General features: G+C 39.5%; 1 protein-coding gene across 41 annotated transcripts in view; it reads right to left on the minus strand.

Moving 5' to 3' along the window:
* SUPT20H (SPT20 homolog, SAGA complex component) overlaps positions 1 to 26,812 on the minus strand; it is a 72,449-nt gene that overhangs the window by 42,965 nt on the left and 2,672 nt on the right. For 16 of the 41 annotated variants that reach the window (XR_004590164.3, XR_015732764.1, XM_087888393.1 and 13 more), the window contains exons 3-13: positions 26,695 to 26,730; positions 24,681 to 24,739; positions 24,537 to 24,603; positions 23,431 to 23,560; positions 21,659 to 21,762; positions 13,922 to 14,038; positions 13,764 to 13,817; positions 11,635 to 11,774; positions 10,678 to 10,834; positions 10,535 to 10,591; positions 9,775 to 9,846 (exon numbers count right to left, since the gene is read on the minus strand). Coding sequence is in view for 37 of the 41 variants with exons in the window: in XM_087888393.1 (XP_087744519.1) it covers positions 9,775 to 9,846; positions 10,535 to 10,591; positions 10,678 to 10,834; positions 11,635 to 11,774; positions 13,764 to 13,817; positions 13,922 to 14,038; positions 21,659 to 21,762; positions 23,431 to 23,560; positions 24,537 to 24,603; positions 24,681 to 24,739; positions 26,695 to 26,730 (993 nt within the window). In the remaining 4 variants the exon portion in view is untranslated. The remainder of the gene's footprint in view (positions 1 to 9,774; positions 9,847 to 10,534; positions 10,592 to 10,677; positions 10,835 to 11,634; positions 11,775 to 13,763; positions 13,818 to 13,921; positions 14,039 to 21,658; positions 21,763 to 23,430; positions 23,561 to 24,536; positions 24,604 to 24,680; positions 24,740 to 26,694; positions 26,731 to 26,812) is intronic. The other 25 variants (XR_015732766.1, XR_015732765.1, XM_034411188.3 and 22 more) reach the window with 5 other exon arrangements.

A 26,812-nucleotide genomic window follows, 5' to 3' on the forward strand; every position in this document is an offset into this window, starting at 1 on the left:
AACTTTGCAAGCTGAAATGGTGGAACAACTTAGAGATTTATTTTGCAACATTCAGCAAGGGGGTAAAATACCCCCATCATGGACAACAGCTTATATATCTTTGATACCAAAAGAACAAATCGGTCCTAAAAAACCAGAGAACTATAGACCAATATCTCTTTTGAATACAGATTATAAAATTTATGCGAAAGTACTAGCCAACAGGCTGATGCCAGTAATTCAGAAGGTGATTCATGATGATCAAGCGGGATTTATCGAGGGCAGATATATGAAGGACAATGTAAGGCAAGTAATAGATTTATTGGAATATCTTGAGAAGAATAAACAGATCCCTGCAGTGCTGGTCTTCTTGGATGCAGAGAAGGCCTTTGACAGAGTGGATTGGAATTTTCTATTAAAGACTTTGAAAAAGATGGACTTTGGGGATCAATTTATACAGGCGATTTCAGCAATTTATCAAGAGCAAAAGGCACAGATCATTATTAATGGAAGTCTGACAACAGAGTTTAAAATTGAAAAAGGAACAAGACAGGGATGTCCGTTGTCCCCACTTTTATTTATTTTAACACTAGAAGTCTTGTTAAATACAATACGGGACTCTAATATCTTGAAAGGTATAAAGATTAGGCAAGAGGATTACAGAATAAAGGCATTTGCAGATGATCTGGTTGTTACCCTATCACAACCAATGGAATCAATAATCTTGATGAAGGACATTATACAAGACTATGGTAAAGTTTCAGGTTTTAGATTGAATCCAAAAAAGACTAAAATGATAGCTAAAAACATGACACAAGATCGTAAACATGAGCTTGAAAGGAGGGCAGGTTTTGAGACTGTACCTAAGGTAAAATATCTAGGAGTTCAGATTGCAGAATCAAATATGAAATTGTTTCAAAATAACTATGAGGTGTTGTGGCGAGAGGTGCAGAAAGATATGGAGACTTGGAAAAAACTGCAGCTGTCTCTACTTGGAAGAATAGCAGCAGTTAAGATGAATATTTTGCCAAGATTTCTTTTTTTGTTTCAAATGATTCCGGTGCTTAAAAGTGATAAACAATTGAAAGTTTGGCAATCTGGAGTTAATAAGTTTGTCTGGAACGACAAGAAGCCGAGAGTGAAATTGAAAATTATGCAAGATGTTCCAGAAAGAGGAGGTCTTAAACTTCCAAACCTACAGCTATATTATGATGCAGCAGCTTTAACTTTAACAAGTGATTGGTTTGGAAGGAAAAAGACTGGAATATTGAATGCAGAAAGTTTTGATCTTGAATTTGGATGGCATGCTTACTTATTTTACGACGACAAAGTAGATAAAGTATTTAAAAGTCATATACTTAGAGATTCTTTGATGAGAGTTTGGAAGAAGCACCGACTCAAATGGGATTATAAAATACCGCTATGGCTGGATCTTGGTCATACTTTGTGGAATACAAATATAATGTCACTCGGGGGGTTTATATATAAAGAGGTTCTTTTTACAGATGCGGGCAGATGGCAGCTGAAGACATTGCAGACACTGTTGGACGAAGGGATTAATTTAACTTGGTTACAATATAATCAATTACAATTGAGATGGAAAGAGGACCAAAAAACTGGTATTATGTTGCATGAGGAAGAATTGGTTAGACATATAAGAGAGAAAGGTCCAATGCATATCAAAAGGCTTTATAATGTTTTGCTAGAAAGGGACTCAGAAACTGAATTAGTTAAAGACTGTATGATTAAGTGGGCACAAAATTTCGAAGAACCAGTGATGTTGGAAACATGGGAAAAAATTTGGGTTCAGAATGTTAAATTTACACAGTCGCAGAACCTGAGGGAAAATTTCTATAAAATGTTTTATAGATGGCATTTAGATCCCAAAAAGTTGTCATGTATATACCCTAATGTTCAGCCAAAATGTTGGAGATGTGAATGTTTGGATGCTACGTATTATCATGTTTGGTGGACCTGTAGGAAAGTTAAGGCTTTTTGGATAAAAATTTGGTGGGTCATGCAGAATGTTTTGAAGAAAAAAATTCAATTTTCTCCACAATTGTTTTTATTGGGTATAGTTAAGGGTTTTACATTGGGTGAAACAAAATTGATATTGTATATGATAACAGCAGCAAGATTGTTGATAGGTAAATACTGGAAGAATGAAGCTTTGCCCACTATCGAGGAATGGACTTTGAAGATGGCCAGTTTTGCAGAGATGGCGAAGATTTCAGCATATTTAAAAGATTGTTCACAAGACACTTATGAATGGGAATGGAAAAAGTGGATAGAATATGTTCAGAACAAATATCAAACTAGAAAGTATCAAATAGCTTTTATTTGAAAATAATGTAGTAGAATTTTTTTAATGTAATGAGGTAAAGAGAAAAATTATATAGGGGAGGGAGGGGTTTAAGTTTATATATAAGTGTGATATTAGGGTTCTTTATGAGTATGAGTATATTATAGGGAAGTCTGGGGGGAGGGGAGGGTTAGGGAGGGTTAGGGAGGTTGGGAAGTTTGGGGGGTGGGGGGGTGGGGGAGAAAAGGGGTGAAAATGTAATTGTAAAACTTTTGCAATAAAAAAAAAAAAGCAAAAACGAAAGCCTCTGATGATTGTGCGGCTCATCTGGGTTTGGGGGGGGAGGGCAGGGATTTTTGCTACCAGTTCTCCAAGCCACCCGCCTCCATCGCTACCGGATCAGGAGATCCGATCCAAACCGGGAGCATTTCACCCCTGGACCAGGGGTTTCAAACTTGAGGCCCGTGGGCTGGATCTGGCCTATGGGATGCTTAGATCTGGCCCGCAGGACCACCCTGGAAACAGCGAAGGACTGGCCCGTGTGAATAGTGAAAAAAGCAAGAAGTGAGAAAACAGCCTGATACACTGGTGAACAAAGACGGGACAGAGTGAGTTACTGGGTTAATTCCCTAATTTGGTGGAAACTAAAAGGTGTGACAAGGAAGTCTCAGAAGAGAGAAAAAGCGGCGCTGCAGGGGTGGAGCAAAGTAGCAAGAAGGAGGTGGAAAAGAGAAAAGAAGGAGTTTAGAGGAGTTGAAAGGAAAAGAGAGGAAGAAAGTTGGAAACTGCAATAAGGACTGTGACTGAATATACTGAGACTGGAAGTGAAAAATCGGAGAGTGCGGATATAATAATTGTAACGATGAGGATTGGAGTATGGATTGACAACTACAGTGACAGTGCAGGATAATAGGAGCAGACATCTTGGAGAAAGGACTTGGAAAGTAATGAATGGAAGAGGTTGGGACAGTGCAAGGAAGAAGGAGACTGGAAGAAATTAATAGGAAATTATGTATATTGTATATTCATATTTAGAAACAAATACCATGGTATATCTCTAGACTTTCTCTATTTTTTTTCTTTTTTATTGTTAATATCTACTATTCAATGGACCCTTGAAAGTAATTAAGTAATTTTGTTAATCTGTTGTTTAAGAGGAAAGACTGTAATAAATTGGCCTTTTTATTTATATGTTTTTTCTTTATCTTGAAGTAATATACTTTTGTCTACTTAGTTATTGTTATTATCTGTTATTACTTATTTGATTCCTGAAAGCATTAAGATATTATATATAAATAGATAAATGTATTAATTGTCTGGTCTTTCTATCTATATACCCTTTCTTTCTACTGAGGTTATATATTATCGTTTGTTTAGGTATTGTTAATTCAAGCTAGAGTGATAATAGTCATTGAGATTATGGGAAGATAGAATCAATTATATTAATTAATTATTTGAGTACTCTATTTAATGAATTTTAAAGAAACAAAATTGATTGTAAATTAAGTGGGCAAGACCATAAAAGAAAGGAGCATTTAATAACCAAACGAAGTTAGGAAATATAGTTTCAGGAGGAGAAAGGAAATAGATTTTTTATGGTCTTGTGGAAGAAGTTCTTTGGGAAACCGAATATGACATGTATAACTTCAGTAACTAAAACTGAAAAAAAAAGTTATACAAATGACTGCCTCTCCAGCAGGACAAAAACTGATAGGAGATATGTTGGGAGGAGAAAAGGCAGGAGCTGCAATGAATACACAAAGTATGCAGACAACTCTGAATATAATTCAGGAGGTTCTTGTTAAGACCCAGGAATCTATTGGAAAGAACCATGAAGAACTAAAGAACAACATGGGCGAAGTGAAAAGCAACATAAGGAAACTAGATGAAAGAATGGGAGAAATACAAGAGACAATTGTCAAGAACGAACAGAAGATAAAGATAGAGGAAGAAAGAATGGAACAGACAGAAAAAAAATAGGAGACAGAAAAGAAATTGATGGCAACAAATCGAGAACTCGAAGAAGCAATAACATTTCTCGAAATGGAAAAGGCTGCGTTTTACTCAAGATTTCAGAATATACCAGAAAATAAGGAAGACGACCTCCTGAATCTCATGATAGAGTTGTTGGCAGACAACCTGAAGATGAACAAGAGCTGCAAAATGGTATTGACGAATTGTATAGGGTGCATACTAATTATGCACGGCGAAATAAATTGTCACGGGAGGTACACATTCGATTTACTAAAACAAATTAAAATCTAAAAATTAAAATATGAAATCTATAGGAGAACGTGAGGTACAACAATGACATACAAAGGGAAAGAGATTCTGACTCTTAAACAAGTACCCAGGAGGGTAAGGGAGCAAAGGCAGAGCTATCACTTTCTCTCCTCCCAACTTATCAAATATAAAATAATGTTCTGGTGGCTTATCCCAGAAGGCCTATTAGTGACTTGGCAAGACAAAAAAATTAGGTTGGATACACTAGAGAAGGCTCAGGAATTTTACGATCAGTGTATAGCAATAGATGAAGAGAGGGAGAATGGAGAGGACACAGAAAATAAGAGTCAGGAAGAAGGGAAGGAGTCAGAATTGGAATCACAGGAGAGGATTGAAAGAGAACAGAGGAAAAGAGCAGGGACAAGGTCGAGGATACAAACGGAAACGAGATTAAGGAAAGGAACCAGGGCCGTCAGTAGAAGGTAAAATGGAAGAAGAATTTAAATTAATTTCGATTAATATAAATGGTTTAAACTCGCCAGCCAAAAGGAGACAGATTCTATCTAGACCACAAAAACACAATTCAGACATCACATGTTTACAAGAAACTCACATTAAAAAGCAACAAGGACATTTATTAGAAGCCCCTAAATTAGGAAAATTATATTCAGCTCTTGCACCACAAAAAAAGAGAGTAGTAGTTTTATACATTAAAGATTGGCTATAACTGAAACACATTTATGCAGATGAGGAAGGCAGAATTTTATTAATTGAGATAATAACAAGACCAAAAAAAATATTATTGGTGGCTATCTATGCACCAAATATTAGACAGGGGGTATTTTATTATAAATTACATAAAAGAATTGTGGAATTGGAAATTGGAAATATTTGTTTATTGGGGGACTTTAATGTGGTCGTAGATACAAAACAAGATTACAGATCGGGAAAGAAAAATAAAAAAACAGAAGAGGATACTGCCGACCACTTTTTTTGACATGGTGCAAGAGCTGAATCTAAAAGACATCTGGAGAGAAGGAAATCCACAAAAAAACCCAATATACTTTTTATTCTAACCCACATGATTCATGGTCCAGAATAGACATGATCTGGACAGATTTGGAACTAAGTAAAAACATAGATGAAATAGAAATAGCAACTAACATATGGGCGGATCATAGCCCTTTGATATTAAAATGGACAGGAAGATCAACATCGAAAAGGAGATGGATCATGAATCAAGGAGTAATAAAAGAACAAATGTATATAGAATGGATGGAAAGAGAGTTGGATTTCTTCTTGAAAGAAAATACAAATGAAGATACGACCCTTTAGAACTTTTGGGATACAACCAAGGCTTATATCAGAGGTCTAATGATAGCATACTGGGCGGGGAGAAATAGAGAAAAAAGGAAACAACAATTGGAATTACAAGAGAAATTGGAGGAATTGGGAGTATAAAATGCAGGAATCCCCGGATAAAAAAATTAGAGAGGAAAGAAATCTGATTAAACATAAAATAAATCTGCGTTCCCAGGAGGAAATGGCGCAAAAACTTAAGGCAACAAAGCAGATATACTTCGAACATGCTAATAAGCCTGGGAGATGATTGGCCTATAAATTAAAAAAGGATAAGGAGAAAAGGCTAATAACACAACTACAAGACGAAGAAAATAGCCCAAAATTACTTTGAAACACTTTATAGCCAGGAGAAGGTGGAGGAGGAAGATATAAAGAAATATTTAAAAGATAGGAACCTTCCGATAATATCAGAGGAAATGAAAGAAATGTTAAACAGCAGACTTACTATGATGGAAATGAAAGCAGCTATTCAAAAACAGAAAAATAATAAAACTCAAGGACCTGATGGCATTCCCTCTGAGTTTTATAAAAAGATACAAGGACCTCTGGAAGTGTTATTGTTGAACTTATATAATGAAGCCTTAGGGCAATCGAAATTACCAGAGACATGGAGAGAGGCATTGATATCATTCATCCCAAAGGAATCTACAAACACACAGCAGGTCAAGAACTACTGGCCAATCTTGCTGCTTAGTGTGGACTATAATTTTTTTGTAACAATAATAGCTGAAAGGGCCAAAAAATTTTTTAAGTGAAATTATTGATTCAGATCAAAACGGATTTCTTCCAAATAGATATATAAAAGATAATACACAGACGATTCTGGATACATTAGAATACTATGAGGCCCATCCGAATAAGCAGCTGGCATTGATGTTTGTAGACGCCCAGAAAGCGTTTGATAATTTAAACTGGAATGTTCTGATTAATCAATTGGAAATTATGAAAATTGGGGAGAAATTTATGGATTTAATTAGAGCAATTTATTCGAAACAATAATAATGAATGGGGAAACAACAGAGAAGATTGATATAGCTAAGTGGGTAAGACAGGGATGTCCCTTATCACCCCTCTTATTTATATTATCCCTGGAGATACTATTAATACAAATTAGGAAAAATCAAATAATTAAAGGATTGAAAATCAAACAGGAAGAATATAAGGTTCAAGCATTCGCAGATGATCTAGTACCATGTTGGCAAACCTATGGCACGCATGCCGGAAGTGGCACACAGAGCCATGTCACCCGGCACGCGTGGCATCGCCCATTCTTCTTCTGGGTTACCAGGGCACGCATGCACACCAGCCAGCTAGTCTGCTGGTTACTGGTGTGCATGCATGTGCAACAATCAGCTGGCCTTAATGCCGTCATTGCCCACATGCAGCCCCGGTACTCCGCCCTTTGCCAGCCAGGAGCGCTGCCGCCAGTCGCTCCCGTGCACCCGGCTGCCTGCCTGCCTCGCCACCGCCACCATGAGGAAAGGCCCCGAAGTTGCGCTGCCTGGAATCCACGTGGTCTGCCGCAGGGGGAGGCCAGATATGGCTGCCTGGACGCTGCCTGGAGCTGAGCTCGAGGCTGGCAGGAGGAAGAACTTTGCCTCTTAACCGGTTCAAACTGTCTGCTGCCACAGCCTGCCGCCATTCCCTCTCTCCTGCCAGCTGCTCCTGCCACTGCCAGGGAAGTGGCTGGGTGAGAACCGCTGCCGCCAAGGCGATGGGGTGGTGGTGGCAAGGATGGGTGGTCCGGGTCTTCCCTGTCTCCCCGCCCGAGCAGACTTCTAGCATAGCCCCAGGCCTCCAGAGGGAGGGAGGGAGGGAAGCCCCCGCCTGCTGCTCCTGCCACCGCCACCCCCTTGCCCCCAGCAAGAGCGTGAGGAACTTTGGAAAGAGAGGCCGGGGGCAGGCTGTAGCCATTCTCGCCAGCTAAGAGACAGGCTGCTCGCACAGCCTGCCCCCGCCCTCTCTAAAGTTCCCCACGGCAGAGGCAGCGTTGCTTACCTGCTGAAAGCCCAGCCCTGGCTGCTATTTCTGCCGCTTCTCCAACCACTCGGAACCCTGCATAATAGCGCTGCAGCTTGCTTCAGGTAGCTGCTGTTTGGACTTCCCCCCACCTTCCTCCGTCTTCTCCTTGACTTGGAGCCTCGCGGCATGGCCGAGGCTGAGGAGGGGTGAGATAGTAGCTGCACGGATCCCCCAGTGCCGCACATGTTCCCTGCGCTGCAATGAAGCGCTTTGCCAAGGAAAGCTGAGTCTCAGGCTTCTCCTGGAGCAGCAAGGAGAAGGAGAAGGTGCCAGCGGGGAGGCGAGCCGCCCCAGGAGGACCGGAGGAGAGCACAGCTTCTCACTCATGGAGATCTACCGGTTGGGAAGTGGGCGCGGTAAGAGGTGCGCTGACCAGGAAGCGATCATGCTTCCTGGCCAGAGAGGGTTGCACAAACCTTTGCTGGAGTGAACATGCAACCCTTTCCTGCCAGGGAGCATGACCGCTTCCTGGCTCGCACATTTCTTACCGAGTTCCGCGACCATTTCCCCACTAGTGGATCTCCATGAGTGAGGAGCTGCGCTCTCCTCCAGTCCTCCTGGGGCATTCCTGGGAAATTTTGGTGGAAGATAAAAAAATGGCTGGAAGAGATAACTGGGTGGAAGATAGAAAGAAAACCGGAACTATTCCTCCTGGGTATTTTGGAAGGGAAAATGGAAAAGAACTTACAATATATCATATTACATATATTAACTGTGAGTAGGATTGTCATAGTACAAATTGGAAACAACCGGATATCTCCCCAGACCAAATTATAATTAAAAAAATATACGAATGTGCAGAAATGGACAGATTATCCATGGAAATTAAGGAAAGGGAATACACTGAGTATTATTTAATTTGGAATAGATGGTATTCCTGGCTGGAGAGTAAATCTAAAATGTAAGCAATATTTTGTCATGAAACCAAATTGTGAATAGAAGTTAGTATAACTTAGATAAGGATGTAAATTAAGTTAGTGATAGATAGAAGTAGAATTTGTGTATGGAAGTTAATTAGGATAGAGATATCAATGTGGAAAAGATGTTATTAGTGTTTAAGCTTCAATGTGTTTGTTTTTGTTTGTTTATTTTTGTTGTGTGTTATAGTTTTCTATTTTTTGCTCTTTTCTAATTTTTGTATTGTGTATTTTAATGTTTGAAAATTCAATAAATATTATTTTTAAAAAAAGATCTCACACTACTGATCTCGTGGTAAGTTAGGCCTCTGTTCTCTGCAAATGCACCAAAAGCCTGAAGCAACCGTAACAGAGAAGAGATCTTTCCAAGGTAAGTGAGTATCCACAGGCAAAGTGCCTGTGAAGACCCGGCAGGGAAAGGGGAATAGGCAGGGCAAATGTTGAAGAGCCTCTGCGAACATTCGTAAGAACGAACAACTGCAATAGTGATGCAACATTCATAATTTCGGGACTTGTTCATAAATGCTAGGGGGCACTTCTCACGTACCTTTGCATGTTCGCTAAGGGAACGCTTGTAACCTGGGGATTACCTGTACTTCTTTATTTTTATTTTTTATTCAAACATAAAGCTGTTAATTACAAAAGATAGGAATTATCACTAATATCACATTCCTAATATCACATTATCAACTGTTCTTTCATTGTACAGTACCTATAGTTCAGAGGCAATAGAATTCTGAACACAATAAACTGGTTTATTCACACACTCAACAGCAGCTCATAAACAATTACATTCTATTGCTAAGAAGTTGCACATTTGAAAAATTCATAAGATCAGTTTTCTGTTTAATGAATAATTGAAAATGATCTTTCTTTAGTCATCTAAATGCAATCATGAACAAATTATTCATTACATTGCATTTCCATTTTTTCTAAAAAAATAGTGCTTGGAAATTTACTACTACTCACATGAATCGGCCAGACACTTGGTTGTGAGTCATCAGGTTTGATAGATTTTTCCACTTTAGCATATTTTTCCACCTTGAGAAATAAGAAATTAAAGTGCAAGTGAATAAAAGCAACACTTGAATAAGGTATATAGTTAATAAATAATACATAGTTATTTTTTTAAAAATAGTATCATTTTGGTTATTTAAAGAAATCTAATCAACACAGTTCAATCTCCTCTGGAGCATGACAGACATGTAGTCCTATTCTAGCTGGGCCTTTCAACCAGTAGTGGTTTTCACTTACCTTCGCTACTGGTTCGGAAAGGTGAGCGTGTGCATGCGCAGAGCATCTGTGATGACATCCAGGCAGGTGGATGGAGCCTCCCACCGCTACCAGTTAACATGAACCGGGGCGAACCAGTAGAAACCGACCACTGCTTTCAACACAAAAGACTATCTTCCCTGGAGTAACTGGTTGATTACGTATAACTCCAATGAGGATTTTTAAAAATTACTTGTAATGATATACATCTTTAGAAATAGGGAGGATTAAACATTTCCAGAAAAACTGTCACAATAAATTTACTGACATCATCAAAAGAATCCTTCATTTCTAAAAATAAAAAATATTCAACATTTTAAATAGCTATATAATTAGGTAATGTGTTAATTAGAATAAATTAAATTGTCACAAAACAGCAAGCAGGTTTAGGATTTCATTGAAACACCTCCACCAGCTTGGATTATAGAAGGAAAGCTTGGTAAATCTGTAGACTTACATCTATTTCAGATGGTGCAGTCAAATAACAGGGGTTCTGTTTCCACATATCAACACACTAAAAGGACAAACATATATAAAAGTCATAGGGATAAATACATTTCACAAATGTATTATTTTAAAAGCTTCTTAAAATAAGCATACATTTCCAGTTTTGGAAATTTTGAGATCATACTGTTGGCTTCCTCTCCTCTCCTTTCTTTTTTGTAAATAATCAAATAGCTTGAACTGTGGTGGAATGGTACTTTGAGACACCTCCTGCTGGTAATTCAGAGATGGCCTGGAATATCTCTTGAAACATCTATAAGATAGTGCAAGATTAATGTAAAGAAAACTTATATTCTGGAACATATTTATACAAGCATTTATAAGCATTATTTACCAAATCATGATTTAATAATATAGTTGGAAAGCTGCTGTGCAATTCCTTTTAACTCAAGGATATTAAGTCAATTGTAAGCCTATATCTTCAATTTGTAAAACATATTTGTATTTAATTTTGTAAATACATACTAAATTTGTAAATATATTATATTTACAATTCCTTTTGTGTAGTGGTTAGAAACCAGGAGACTGTGAGTTCTAGTCTTGCCTTAGACCAGGGGTGTCAAACTTGCGGCCCGCAGCATATGCTGGCTGTGCCCACCCCAGTTTAGTGAAGGGGCAAAAGTTACAATACATCATGTGATGATGATGTGTAGTCGTGAGTTTGACACCCCTGCCTTAGACACAAAGATAGCTGGATGAGCTATCACTTTCTTTTGGCCAGTCACTTTCTCTCAGCCCTAGAAAGAGGGGCAATGGCAAGTGACTACTGAAAAACCTTGTCAAGAAAACTGCAGGGACTAGTCTAGACAGTCTCTAAGAATTGGATACGACTAAACAGAAGAAAAAAAACCTTTTTATTAATTAATATAAATTTACAATTGTATTGGACTTCATCCAAAAAATTTTTTTCCATAAAATACATTTGCACTCAGTGTTCTAGGTTATTGTATAGGTTTTAAAAGTTATCTAACTTGAATGTAATCAACTTTTTTCCCAGTATAACATAAAGCAAATTTTTGCAAAGATTCTCTAAAGATGAATATTTTCCAGTACCGTTTCATTGGGTGAGTATTCATTTTTTGCTTATTATACAAAAGCTGGTTTGCTGTGCATGTAACAGCAATTGATGGATCTAGACACAGCGGTTCTGCTGTTGCCAGTATAAGTTGACTTTCTAATAGAAGTTTGTCTTCCTAAAACACAAATGCAGAAGATTATAAAAGAGCAATAATTCTTTAATGCTACATTTATACGCACATTTTTACAAGTAATTTTTACAAGTATGTTCACTGAGGTCAATATATTTCATTTTCAATACTTATGTAGACAACAATTAGTTTCATTCTTTTCAATATGATAGATTAAGTTGATTCTTAAACATACAGTATGTATGTACTGTACTGTATGTTGTCTATTAAATATTAATAGACAACTTTTCCTTTTGAACCTATCGGGTGGTAATGGGAGTGACATGGCGTTCCCATGTAACACACCTCTTGCGCGAGCTGCACTGGCTCCCGGTGGTCTTCCGGGTGCGCTTCAAGGTTTTGGTTACCACCTTTAAAGCGCTCCATGGCTCAGGACCTGGGTACTTGCGGGACCGCCTACTACCACCAATAGCCTCCCACCGGCTGGTACGCTCTCATAGAGAGGGGCTCCTCTGGGTGCCGTCGGCCAAACTGGTGTCGACTGGTGGCCCCCAGGGGGAGAGCCTTCTCTGTGGGGGCACCTACTATCTGGAACGAGCTCCCCCTGGAGATACAGAGGATCCCAGATCTGCGCACCTTCCGCTGCGCTCTAAAGACCTTTTTATTTCACCAGGCGGGCCTGGCCTAACTTTCTCCCTCTTTTTAAACATTTTTAATAATTTTTTAATATTTTTTAGTATTTTTAATATTCAAAGTTTAAATTTGTTTTAAACTGATTGGGGTTTTAAATCTGTCTGGGCCAAACTTTAATTCGATTTTATCTCTGCTTTTCAAATTTTGTATGTATGTATTTTATTGTTGGCTGTTCACTGCCCTGAGTCCTTTGGGAGTAGGGTAGTATATAAATCAAATACAAGTAAAGTAAAGTAAAGTAAAGTTTGACATTTTAATTCCAATAATTTTCAAGACTGTATAGTATTGCATTTTAGAAGTAAATAAATTTATATTTAACATTATTTTTAGTAACATATTTAATAATATCTATATTCTAGTTACACAAAATAAAAAATAAAAAAGTACAGCAAATCAGAAATTTCTCAACTTCTAGAATTTAAGAGCTACAATTGCTGTAAAATATTAATATCTATTTACTATCATGTCTTAACCAGAGAAAAGGAAAACAAACTAGAAATTAGTCATATAAGTAATGATTATTTATTCATTTAAAACACGAATTTATTGATGGGTTGTTCAACTAAGAATTGTTAAATAAAATATTGCTTAACACAATGTGTGTATGGAGATATATGGGTTACATAGAAGAATTGCAGCACATACACAACCACTGTTTGACATCCATCATATCAGTTCAGATAACAAGTGGGACTCTATAGGAGTGTACTTATTGATCATGGCTTTCCTACTTCTTTCTCCTTGCAGCCTCTTTTGTTGTTGTCTCCCCATATGTTATCCTCAGGATAACCAAAGATCTCCCAGAATAGAATAAAATATGGTATGTAAAAGATGCAACTAGAAGGAGAGGGAAATAGGTGTATTTTCAATTCACATGAGAAACTGTCTCAATTTTGCCCAATATTATAATTAGCAAATAAAAATCAAGGTCAAATATGGGTGTTTCTATCATCTGCCATAACATGAGAGGATGTGTATATATGGTGCCCCAGCCATCAAGGATATTGCTCATATTTTATTTGACTGTCAACCATATACCCTCTTAGGCTTAGATGCTTAATATCCTTACTTGAAGGAACAGCCCACTGGAATTTGAATGAGAGTGTCCTATTTCATCCTGGATTCTAATCAGAACTGCTAAGTTTATAGTTAAAGCAGTTAAGAACCCATTATAGTGAACAGATTGGAGCATGCTGTAAAGGTGACGCACTTATCTGAATGTTGATTCTTTTGTGTTTATCACACATTTTTATTGCTGTATTTTTAAATTTTATTTTACCCTGGAAAATTTCTGGACTACCAACCTATAATATCACAAGTCTTATATAACTTTGTTTCTACCTGTGTCCACTTGTGGTTGTCACTTGTAATGGAATGCACATCACAAATCAAGGTCTAGGAAAAAGGAGGGTAACCATTTATTATGAAATACTGAATATATAAATAAAAGTTCATTGAAGGTATAGCAATGGCAGTTCTTGAAAGCATGAAGAGTTTACCTGCATTGTTGGGCGCAAAAGAATGTGTTTGCTTTGATATGTTGGAGATTTCAGACTGCCAGACTGTCTATAGTCACGTATTTCTGTTATGACACTCCCACAATGGAAAATATTAATCTGTTTAGAAAATAAACATAAACAGTGTCAGATCCATGTATCTGCCATTCTTCAGGGGAAGGGGGGATTTTAAATTACTTTCTTTACTTATTACTTTCTTCCCTATATATTCTGTATTCTACAATTTATCGATTTATAACCTTTAGCCTGGTACCTAAGCACCCTGGCATTTTTCACACCTTTTGGGGAATGTAAGGGGAGAGAGGGCCATGTGGGTTGCATCACTCAAAAGCCGGTGGAAGATGACCCTGAGAAAGTTCCCTTATCGTTTTCTCAGAGCAGCCGGTACAATAACATCTTCACACCTGCGGATTGGCTGAATCCACACTGGACTGTTGGGAGGGGTTTCTAATAATTCCTTTATTCTAACTGTATGGCCTGAGGGCCCCCTCAGAGCCTGCTTTCTTTTCACTCTGCTATCACCCCTGTTCAATAAAAGGTTCCTTTTGAAAGTTTCGAGAGTCTTTACTTTCTTGAATAAAGGGAAAAGGCCAGGTCTTACATAAAGCAGGCACTGCAAATGTGGTCAACCCTGAGAGGAAAATTTTACTCTACCGAGGGGACCCTACAAACCATGTCCAAAAAGAGCAGCGAGCAAGGGGAGGCCGAATATTGGGGAGAGACCTCCACAACCACCCAGCTGGACACTGGCCCCATATGCCCCATTGAAGACATCGAAGCTGTCCTGGAAGGCTCCACAAAACCCCAGTGGTTGATCAGCGTGGGGAAGAAGGACAGCTGGGATGGGAGAACCAAGGGGGTCACCCTCACTCACAGTAGCCAAAAGCCGGGTGGAAGATAGATTTGGAAGCCCTATCACACCAGGAAGAGCTGATTGAAGAACCGCTGGGGGATGACTGACTTAAACAGCATGTCACCCAGCTCATGATGGAGGCTCTGGGGGATCTCAACGACCGAAGGAAGCCAGATCATCAACAGAAGAGGGCAAAAGCAGCACAAATCGCCGAGGAAGCCACAACCATCACTCCGGATCCCGCAGCAGCCAACCAAGCTGATGACACAGCTGGAGGAGCATCAGCCGCAGCGGAAAACTCCCCTCTCGCAACACCAGCCCAGGTGAACGTTCCCGGCCAACTCAGAGGACCTCAGTTGAAGAGGAGGACACTCCCCGGGTGTAAAGTAGATGGAGACCCCCCCAAAACTGGGCTTTTTCTTAGGCCACATATATGCAGGAATACAGTTGAAATTTCCCAACCCAGGAGGCGTGAGTTCGAGTCGTCACCCTGGCCTTGGAGGGGGCAGCTGCCCGATGGATGGTAACCCTCTATAACGCTGATGCCTTTGAGCTGCAAAACTTCGACTGCTTCATGATGGCCCTGTGATGGAATTTTGAGGATCCACTAGCTGACAGTAAAGCCCACGATCGCATCAGGGTCGTGAAACAGGGTCACCAGCCAGTAGCCAAATACACAGAGGAATTCCACGACCTAGCCTGCTGTGTAGTCTGGCCAGAAGACATCTTGGTGAGCTGGTTTAAGGATGGGCTAAATATACATCGCTTGCTTAGCCCGAGGAACCCCTAACCACTTGCATGAATGGTACCTAATGGTGGAGGAAGCCGAGATCGACATGACCCGAAACCAGTACCAAGCAGGCAGAATTTGGAGAAGATCCCCACCTCAGGGAAAGAGGGAACCATTTAAGCCGCAAACCGCCCTAGCACCAAGGCCATCGGGATGCTTTAAGTGTGGAAAGGAGGGGCACCACGCAGCAGAGTGCCATTCAAAAATTCCCATCAGGAAGCCAGAATGCCTGTCAGGGGGAAAACCCACGAAATCAACCCCCCAAGGAAAAGAAACCAGTTTGAGAAGCAGAAAGGCTGTGGCGTTTCCCCCCCCACCCCCAGAGGAAGAAACTCCGGCACCCCAACTTGAGGATCCGAGTCCATTCAAAAGTGACCCAGAAGATGACCCGCTGGTAAGTGACCCAATCGAACCACTTACCCTACCCCTAAGACTTTTCATGCCCAGCCAAGGGAAAAGGGAGGAAATTTCAGCATTACTGGACTCAGGATGCACACGATGCCTAATTAGTCCAATCCTGGTGGGGAAATTGGGGATCCACCTAAGGAAACTGAAAACACCCATTGCCTTCTGCCAGCTAGATGGGACAGTAGCGGGGAGGGGGAGACCAGCCATTTTTGCCACCAAGCCCCTGCAAATAAACATGGGAAGCCACGACAAAATGCTCACGTTTATTGTGGCGCCCAGAATGGAATGGCCCCTAGTCCTAGGCCTCACATGGCTGAGAAAATGGAACTCTATAGTAAATTGGAAGAGAGGATCTATAAGATTCCAGGGACATGTGACATTCGCAGATGAAATAGAGGAAAACCACGGAAAGGGGGGAGCAGTGAAATGGCAATGACTGGCTGGGCCATGTCAACCTAGGGCATCCCAAAAGAATACAGGGATCTAGCCAAGGTATTTAGCGAAGAAGGCTCCGATGAACTCCCACCACCACCACCAAGCCACAGATTGTGCCATCTGCTATCAGGGGATAAACTTCCAAAACAAAAAATGTACAGTATGTCCCCCCAAGAACTCAATGAACTGAGAGCATTCAGTAACAAAAACCTAGCAAGGGGATTTATCAAACCTACCCATCAAAAAACCACAGCCCCAGTACTGTTCCACGAAAAAAAGTTGGCACTTTGCCCCTTTGCTTGGACTAAAGGAACCTTAACACTGTGAGCGTAGAAAATGTGTACCCCCTTCCCCTCATGAAGGACATGCTACTGCACCTTTCAAAGAGGAAACTTTTTTCTAAACTGGACTTATGAGAAGCTTATTACCGCATCAGAATAAGGGAAGGGGAAGAATGGAAAACCACATTTATTACCCCACTGGGCTGCTACCAATGTAAAGAACTTCTGTTTGGATTACAGGGTGCCCCAGCAGTTTTTATGCAACTCATAAACAAAATGCTGCTTGAACATTTATACAAAGGAGTTTTGGTTTACCTTGATGACATTTTAATATACACAGAAATTAAGGCAGAGCACGTAAAATTAATCCAAGCGGTCCTGAATAAATTCCGGTCAGCCAAACTCTTTGCAAAACTTTCAAAATGGGAGTTCCACCAGGAGAAAATAGACTATCTAGGGTACCGAATATCCCACGAGGGGATAGAGATGGACCTACAAAAAGTACAAGCTGTGATTGACTGGGAGCGTCCCCACACTCACAAACAGCTACAAAGTTTTTTGGGGTTCGCAAACATTTACCACCAATTTATTCTGGCATTTGCAAAAATCACCCTCCCCATAACAAACCTGCTAAAAACAAAGGGGGAGGACAAACCGAAACCGAGGCAATGGAATGCCAAGCAGCATTCGAGAAACTTAAACAGCTGTTCTCTGCTAAGCCAGTATTGAAACACCGAGATCCAGATAAACCATTTGTCATACAAGCTGATGCTAGCGATGTAGCAGTGGGAGCTGTTTAACTCCAAAAGAATGAGCAAGACCGACTACAGCCATGCACCTACACTTCCAAAAGGTTAATGGAAACAGAGCAGCGATGGGCCATCTGGGAGAAGGAGGCTTATGCCGTACGTTGGGCTCTCCTGACTTGGAGACATTTCCTAGAGGGGAATAAAATCCCTTTCGAGGTCTGGACTAATCACAAAAACCTAGCCCTTAAGACCCCAAGAAAACTTTCCCCCAAGCAAGTTCACTGGGCGCAATACTTTAAGCGGTTTAACTTTGGACTTAATAACTGGTTGACCCTCCTTTGGCAGCAATAACCTCAACCAAACGTTTCCTGTAGTTGCAGATCAGACCTGCACAACGATCCAGAGTAATTTTGGACCACTCCTCTTCACAAAACTGTTTCAGTGTAGCAATATTCTTGGGATGTCTGGTGTGAATCGCTCTCTTAAGGTCATGCCACAGCATTTCAATCGGGTTGAGGTCAGGACTCTGACTGGGCCACTCCAGAAGGCGTATTCTGTGCTGTTGAAGCCATTTTTTTGTTGAATTACTTGTATGCTTTGAGTCATTGTCCTGTTGCATCACCCATCCTCTGCGGAGCTTCAGTTGGCGGACAGATGGTCGTACGTTTTCCTGCAAAATGTCTTGATAAACTCTGGAATTCATTTTCCCATCAATGACAACAATCCGTCCAGGCCCTGAGGCAGCAAAGCAGCCCCAAACCATGATGCTCCCTCCGCCATGTTTTACCGTGGGGATGAGGTTTTGATGTTGGTGTGCTGTGCCTTTTTTTCTCCACACATAGTGTTGTGTGTTCTTCCCAAACAACTCAATTTTGGTTTCATCTGTCCACAGTATATTTTGCCAGTAGTGCTGTGGAACATCCAGGTGCTCTTTTGCAAACTTCAAACGTGCTGCAATATTTTTTTTGGACAGCAATGGCTTCCTCCATGGTGTCCTCCCATGTACTCCATTCTTGTTTAATGTTTTCCTTATTGTAGATGTGTCAACAAAAATGTTAGCATGTGCCAAAGATTTCTGTAGGTCTTTAGCTGACACTCTAGGATTCTTCTTTACCTCATGAAGCATTCTGTGCTGTGCTCTTGCAGTCATTTTTACAGGACGACCATGCCTAGGGAGAGTAGCAACAGTGCTAAACTTTCTCCATTTGTAGACAGTCTGTCTTACAGTGGACACATGAACATCAAGGCTTTTGGAGATACTTTTGTAACCCTTTCCAGCTTCATGCAAGTCAACAATTCTTGATCGTAGGTCTTCTGAGAGCTCTTTTCTGCGAGGCATGGTTCACATCAGACAAGTGCTTCTTGAAACCAGTAACCCCAAAACAGGTGTGTGTTTTTAAAGGGCAGGACAGCTGTCAGCAACACATCCAATATCATCACACTGATTGGAGTAAAGTTTGGCTCACTCCTGGCTCCAATTAGCTCTTGGAGAAGTCATTAGGCTAGGGGCTCACATACTTTTTCCTCCCTGCACTGTGAATGTTTACATGTTATGTTCCATTAAACCATGGCAACATCTAATGTTTGTGTAGTATTATTTTAAGCAGACTGTGTTTTTCTATTGTTGTGACTTAGATGAAGTTCAGAGCACATTTTATGACCAATTCATGCAAAACTCCATGTAATCCCAAGGAGTTCACATACTTTTTCTTGCAACTGTACATCCACATCTCTGGTCCCCCTTATGGTAGGAGAACAACACTTTGAGATTAAGAAAATCTTGGACTCACACACACACCATGGCTCCACTCAATACTTAGTAGAGTTCTGTCCCCGTACCACACACGCACCCCCACAGACGGCCCGGAGTTAATAAGCCACACGACAAAACTCTTTGAAGATAAAGCTGGCAGCAACCCAGTGGCTAGCTGCCAATTCAGACTTTACTCACACAAAACAAAGATTAGACTGCAAGCATTCCGATAAAACAGGCAAGAGTGTCGACAATACAAGGATTCATCCAAATGCAGTCTGATAAAGCAGGCAAAGTCCAGTAATGCAGAGATCATGGAGTATTTCCAGTTTTTGCTCGTCACAAACTGAGCCGGCCACCACACCCACATTTATACCCTGTGGGGTGTGGTCCAGTGACTCAGCTAATCTCTGGCACGCCTTTCCCTCTGCTGTGCATGCTTCTCCCTGCGCCTCTGTCGAGGGTCCAGCCAGCACTTATCTTCCTCGTCCTGTCCACCTGTGGCTGCGGGGATGTGCTTGGCTCTGAGCCTATCGTTTGGCCTTCGGTGTCCTTCGGAGGCATTACCAGAGAGGAGGGTCCTGGAGAGGGAGGCCTTGCCAACACCTCTCCCTCACTCTCAGAGTCTGCATCTGTCGATAGCCCAGGCTCAGGCAACGGAGCCACAACAAGTAGCTTAGAAACATTTACCATCAGCTCAAAACGAATGGGTAGCTAAGAGACACGTAAAGGCAACCAAGCTCTTAAGGAAATTCCACCTGAAATACCCAACCAAACCAACTTAACTTATATATGTTTTCCTTGTTTCTTTCCAGGTGGATTATCCTTTTTTCTAAGGAGGCAGTATGTCAGATCCATGTATCAACCATTCTTCAGGGGAAGGGGGGATTTTAAATTACTTTCTTTACTTATTACTTTCTTCCCTATATATCCTGTATCCTGCAATTTATCGATTTATAACCTTTAGCCTGGCACCTAAGCACCCTGGCATTTTTCGCACCTTTTGGGGAATGTAAGGGGAGAGGGCCATGTGGGTTGCATCACTCAAAAGCCGGTGGAAGATGACCCTGAGAAAGTTCCCTTATTGTTTTCTCAGAGCAGCCGGTACAATAACATCTTCACACCTGCAGATTGGCTGAATCCACACTGGACTGTTGGGAGGGGTTTCTAATAATTCCTTTATTCTAACTGTATGGCCTGAGGGCCCCTCAGAGCCTGTTTTCTTTTCACCCTGCTATCACCCCCTTCAATAAAAGGTTCCTTTTGAAATGCCAAGTTTCAAGAATCTTTACTTTCTTGAATAAGAGGGAAGATGCCGGGCCTTACACAGTCATTATGTTTTTTCCAAACATAGAGAGATTTTTAACAATTTGATTATACTTAAGTAGAACCAAAATGATCATTACTTCTTAGGATCAATTGTTGAATGTATCTTCTATCAATACATCAGAAGAATAAGGATGGCACCAAGTCATATAAAAACTGATACTTGCTTTTAAATTTTTTAGACAATCTCAAAGTTCTAAATCAGATATTAACTAAGGAACAATTCTGGTCAAATTATGACATGAGCTTTGAAACATATGACAATAGTTCAAAATAAATTCCTTTCTAATATTTAATTTGGAAATGTCCTAGAATAAGGAACTAAGTAGGGGAAACATAAGAAACTAAGTCTTAGTACACTGCTGATCTATTTTGTTTTGCTTTGTTTTATCATTGAACTTATATAACCATAACCATAACCATACTCACTGAGGCATTAAACACAGCATTGTTCAAATCATGGTTTCTCACTGAATCAGAAATCATAGCTTGTCACATTAAACATTATGCTAATTATGTTTGCCTTAGCTGTGTTTTGATGTGAACTCTAAAATGAGTCTGTGAAAATAAGTAGGTTAGTGTAATGTTGCTAGTATTATTACCAGCAATTTAAATAATATTTAACGCTAAAGCAACTATAGAAATCTAAGTAAACTGTTTTGTCTTAGGGTCATATGGAACGTAAGATGGTGAATTACAGTCTTGATTTTACAAAGAAAATACACATTCATCTGTGCCTATATTTACCTATCCATGTATACACATACATTCATACTCTTAGATACAGTATACAGATTTATATGCACAGAGTTTGTCAGGGATGTTTCTCTTTTTTACTGCCAATCCAGACTAGGATTTCTATCTTGCTACAACTAATAGCAATCTTCTTCTCCTGTTTAACTGTTAATTGGCTTGCCACATGGAACAATTGTTGACGTTGCAATTTATCTAGATTTACTCTGTTCAGTTTTGTCTGTTAACAGCTATCACTCTTATTCTACAAACTGCCTACATATCTGTGTATATCCCAACTGACTGTCATACATGCATAAGTAGGGTTGCTATTATATCACACCAAAAAGGCATTAAAAATCCACAAACAATTGTGCAAATTCTTTTCAAACCTGAGATTTTTCAAGGAGGTCAACTAAAATAGGGGGTAGCTCCTCAGCATCCAAATAGTCAAGTAGTTCTCCTTCTTCATAAGGAAGTCGAATGGTTTCTGAATCTGTTTTAAAACAAAATAAAGCTCAGCAAGCATCTATTACTCATAACAAAAGAAACACTGATACACTTTGAATCAGGCTTCCACTACCAATAATAATACTTCAAAATATTACACTGGTGCACAATTATTAGGCAAGTAAGTATTTTGACCATATATCATTTTTATGCATATTTTCCACCTCCAAGCTGTATACACTTGAATGCTTAGTGGATATAAGCAGATCAGGTGATGTGTATTTGTGTAATGAGGGAGAGGGTGGCCTAAGGAGATCAACACCCTATAACAAGGTGTGCATAATTATTAGGCAGTTTCTTTTTCTCAGGCAAAATGGGCCAAATAAGAGATTTAACTGACTCTGAAAAGTTAAAATTGTAAAAGTCTTTCAGAGGGATGCAGCACTCTTGAAATTGCTAAGATATTGGGGCGTGATCACAGAACCAACAAACGTTGTATTGCAAATAGTCAACAGGGTCACAAGAAACATGTTGAGAAAAAAGACGTATCTTAACTGCAAAGATTTGAGAAGAATCGAATGTGAAGCTACCAGGAGCCCATTATCCTCCAGTGCTATCATATTCCAGAACTGTAACCTACCCTGAGTGCCCAGAAGCACAAGGTGTTCAGTGCTCAGAGACATGGCCAAGGTAAGGAAGGCTGAAACCCAACCACCACTGAACAAGACACATGTTGAAACGGGAAGACTGGGCCAAGAAATATCTGAAGACAGATTTTTCAAAGCTTTTATGGACTAATGAGATGAGAGTGACTCTTGACAGACCAGATGGATGGGTCCGTGGATGTATCAGTGACAGGTAGAGCTCCATTTCGACTCAGACACAAGCAAAGTGGAGGTGGGGTACTTGTATGGGCTGGTATTATGAAAGATGAGCTAGTTGGACCTTTTCGAGTTGAAGATGGACTCAAAATCAACTCCCAAACCTACTGCCAGTTTTTAGAAGACACTTTTTTCAAGTAGTGGTACAGGAAAAAGTCTGCATCTTTCAAGAAGACCATGATTTTTATGCAGGGCAATGCTCCATCGCATGCATCGAAATACTCCACTGTGTGGCTAGCCAGTAAAGGCCTTAAAGATTAAAGAATAATGACATGGCCCCTTTCCTCACCTGACCTAAAACCCTATTGAGAACTTCTGGGCCCTTCTTAAACAGGAGATTTATGGTGAAGGAAAACAGTACACCTTTCTGAACAGTATCTGGGAGGTTGTGGTTGCTGCTGCATAAAAAGTTGATTGTCAACAGATCAAGAAACTGACAGACTCCATGAATGGAAGGCTTATGACTGTTCTTGAAAAGAAGGGTGGCTATATTGGTCACTGATTTTTTTTTTTTTTTTGAAATGTCAGAAATGTTTATTTGTACATATTGAGTTATTATTCTCATTTTAACAGATACAAATAAACAAGTGAGATGGACAAATTTTCATTTTTCATTTAGTTGCATAATAATTCTGCACACTAATTGTGCACACATAGATATTTTCCTAATTACTTTCTTAAATATTCAGGTTTGAGATTTATTGCACTATAGTTGTTAATAATAGAATTAATCCTCCAAAATACAACTTGCCTAATAATTGGGCACACAGTTTATTTAAAAAGACACTATTTAGATCAAAGAAAGATTTAAAAGCCAACAATGCTTGTTTTACCTGAGCCATTCTTTCCTCTGAGCATCAAGGAATATCCTTCATTTCCTGGATAAAGATTCACTACTAGGCATGACAATGTCTCTTGCATGACTAGCTTCTCCAACAAATTCACATTTCGTCTCAGCTTCTGCTTTAAAATGTGGGCAACAATTCATGAAAATCAGGAATATCAAAACTAGATTAGTACAATCTATGTATTTATATTTAAAATGTTTCAAGTCAATCACAAAACTCATACAAACACAGCCCCAAATAAAAGCTATTTATTATTTTCTACCTTTCATGCCAATACAAGTAGTCCACTTAATGACCGATCAAGGACTACAATTTATTTGATTAGGAAAACATATTCTCACTGGCCAAGTTCACAAGACACAGTAAAGGCAGCTTTATTGTGAAAACAGTTGCAAATGTTTCTTCCAAAATAATAGCATTTCTTCCAAAATAATGTTTCTTACAAAATAACACACCCATGTTTATTTTCATGTAAATTTATATTTACACTATACTGTTCAAACTTAACGATTCCATTAGGAACAAGTCAGGAAATGTAATCAAACAAGTCATGACTAATTCCTGTGATTAATATAAATTGCCCTGAGAATTACATTGCTAACTAGGAGCCAAAGAAGTGTCTTGTCTGTTTCCCATATATGTTAGTGTTGAGGGCCCCTGTGGAGCTCAGAGTGATCTGAAACAAAACTAAGGGGGAAATTTGTTTAAGGTTCCCTGCACAGAAAAACTGATAATCACCAACTGAATATGACATGATCACTGCCACTTTGGTAGAATAATAGGAAGTTCTAATCCTGTGTAAAAGGTGCCTGAGAACAGTATAATACATCCTCCTCCATATTTAGATACTAATACTCCCATATTTTATATTTAACAAGCGGTTGCTCTTTCTCCAATTCTTGATACCTCCAAAAATTGAATGGACATTCAAGGGCAGAAATTCTTCATAAGACAAAGCAACCATGCTGACATCTCACTGAATGTTTTTAATGCTACTACAATCTATAAACATAATAGTTATGTGCAACTAGCCTTTCCTGGTCCATTATGGAAAACATAAAATAGACATTTGACAATGAGATTTCACTTACCTTTATTTCAGGCTCCTTGTCACATTCTTCTAGATACAATTCATATAACTTTTGAAACACTGATTTTCTGGAATTAGAAAAAAAAGCTCTTGAGTAAACATTTCCATCTGTTAAAGTAAGAAAAATGCACTAAATATTTCTTACCTCCCACTAGATAAATACTTTCGTTTTGGAGGCCGCTGGCGAGCACTTTCAATGATATACTGAAAAAAAGTGTATGAATGTTAATATGTTAAAAACATATTAGGAATGCACAAATACACAGGTAATTTCAAGTATTTATATAATTGTGGAACACAATTCACTTATTGACATGTCAAATAAGACTGAGGAGGAAAGTGGAATAGAATACAGATAGTTCTTGATTTATGAGCACAATTGAGCCCAGAATGTCTGTTGCTAAATGAGGCAGTTGTTATGTAAGTTGTGTCTTATTTTATTACCTTTTTTGCTGTAGTTAAGCAACTTCTGAAGTTATTAGGCAAATTATGCAGTTATTAAATGAATCACACAGCATTAAGCGAATCTGACTCTCCCATTGACTTAGCTTATCGGAAGCCAGCTGGGAAGGTTACACATTGTGATCACATGATCCCAAGATAGTGCAACTGTCATAAATACATGCAAGTTGCCAAGCAACCAAATTTTGATCATGTGATCACAAGGATGTTGCAATGATTGTACATGTGAAAACTGGTCATAATTCCAGTGCTGTTGTAACTTTGAACAATCACTAAACAAATGGTTGTAAGTCAAAGACTACCTGTATATACTTAGCATTTTGCCTAACGTTATCCTCATCTCAACTACACTTCCCATAGACAATTTAATGTTTCATTTGTTGAGTTTTGCAGTATATTATTTCTCCATAAAAACTCCATTAAAAAATTCAGAGAAATCTAAAAAAAAATCAAGCTATAGTAATCAGTAACACAACAATATCTTGTTCTGACCCAGTGTGTTTTACTGAGTCAGTAAAATACACGAGTAGTCCCAAAAACCTCTTTTATTGCAACAGCTGTGAATTCTGTTCATTCACAGAGGAGTCACAATTAGTTGTAAAGAGTCCTTCGGGATAAGGCTGATAATCACCCACCTTTATCTCCCTTGACATGCTGCCAAAGACCTAACTGACAAAGCCACACGGAGTCCAGAATCAAACAGAGCTTCAGAATTTAAACTGAACAGAATTAACAACGTTGCTTCCTGCAAAGGCCCACATGCCTTTGCTCCTCTTTTAAGTCTTATGGGAGGGGCCAATCATCTCCAAGCTCTACTCCCAAATCGTCCCTTTGTTTTAACTGTTCTTGCCTTCTGGCAGCTCTGCGCATGCCGCACTGTGAACAGGCTCCCGCTGTTCCTCTGCCTCGCTGAGGTCCGACTCTGGAGTCTCTGGAGGCAGCACGTACCTCCCAGATAGCCCTTTCTCCGCCTCTGATGCAGAGCCTTCGTCCAAGCCTTCCCCAGACTCCAGGACTGGCCCATGTTCCTCCCCAACCTCCTCACTGCCCGACTCTGCTGCCAGCTCTGCAGGCCACCAGCGGACCACAACACATCTCTTGAATCTTTCCAGAGTATAGCAGGCATTATCAAACGGGAATACATATAGTCCTCGAGTTATAACAGTTCATTTAATGACCATTCAAGTTACAATGGCATTGAAAAAAGTGACTTATGACCATTTTTCATACTTACGACCTTTGTAGCAACCCCATGATCATGTGATCAAAATTCAGATGGTTGGAACTGGTTCATACTTATGACCATTGTTGTGTCCAAATCATGTGATCCCCTTTTGCAACCTTTTGATAAGCAAAAACAATGGGGAAGCCAGATTCACTTAACAATTGTGTTACTAATTTATCAACTGCAACTATTCACTTAACAACCATACCAAGAAAGGTCATAAAATGGGGCAAAACTCACTTATCAAATGTCTCACTTAACAACATAAATTTTGGGGTCAATTGTGGTCATATGTTGAGGACTACTTGTAGATGTTATTCTAAATGTTTACAATAAAACAGTTTAATTGTTTAGGAATTATACATTTTTCATATTCTTCTAAATGAAACTATCATGAATAGAACAATGGTCTTTTCCACTGCTAATACTATAATCAGAAAAGCCTGTAAAATTTAGATAATCTATTATTTACCTCCGCACGATCCAGTGCAACTTCTAAAGTCTGCTGCTGCAAAAATGAAAATAATATTCTTATTCCTATAAGTATTATAATTAATTGAGCAAATGAAATGTTATAATTAATCAACAAA

This window comes from Pantherophis guttatus, chromosome 2 (assembly GCF_059756535.1).
Source record: "Pantherophis guttatus breed Tessera chromosome 2, ASM5975653v1, whole genome shotgun sequence".
In the NCBI taxonomy this organism is placed as follows: Eukaryota; Metazoa; Chordata; class Lepidosauria; order Squamata; family Colubridae; genus Pantherophis; species Pantherophis guttatus.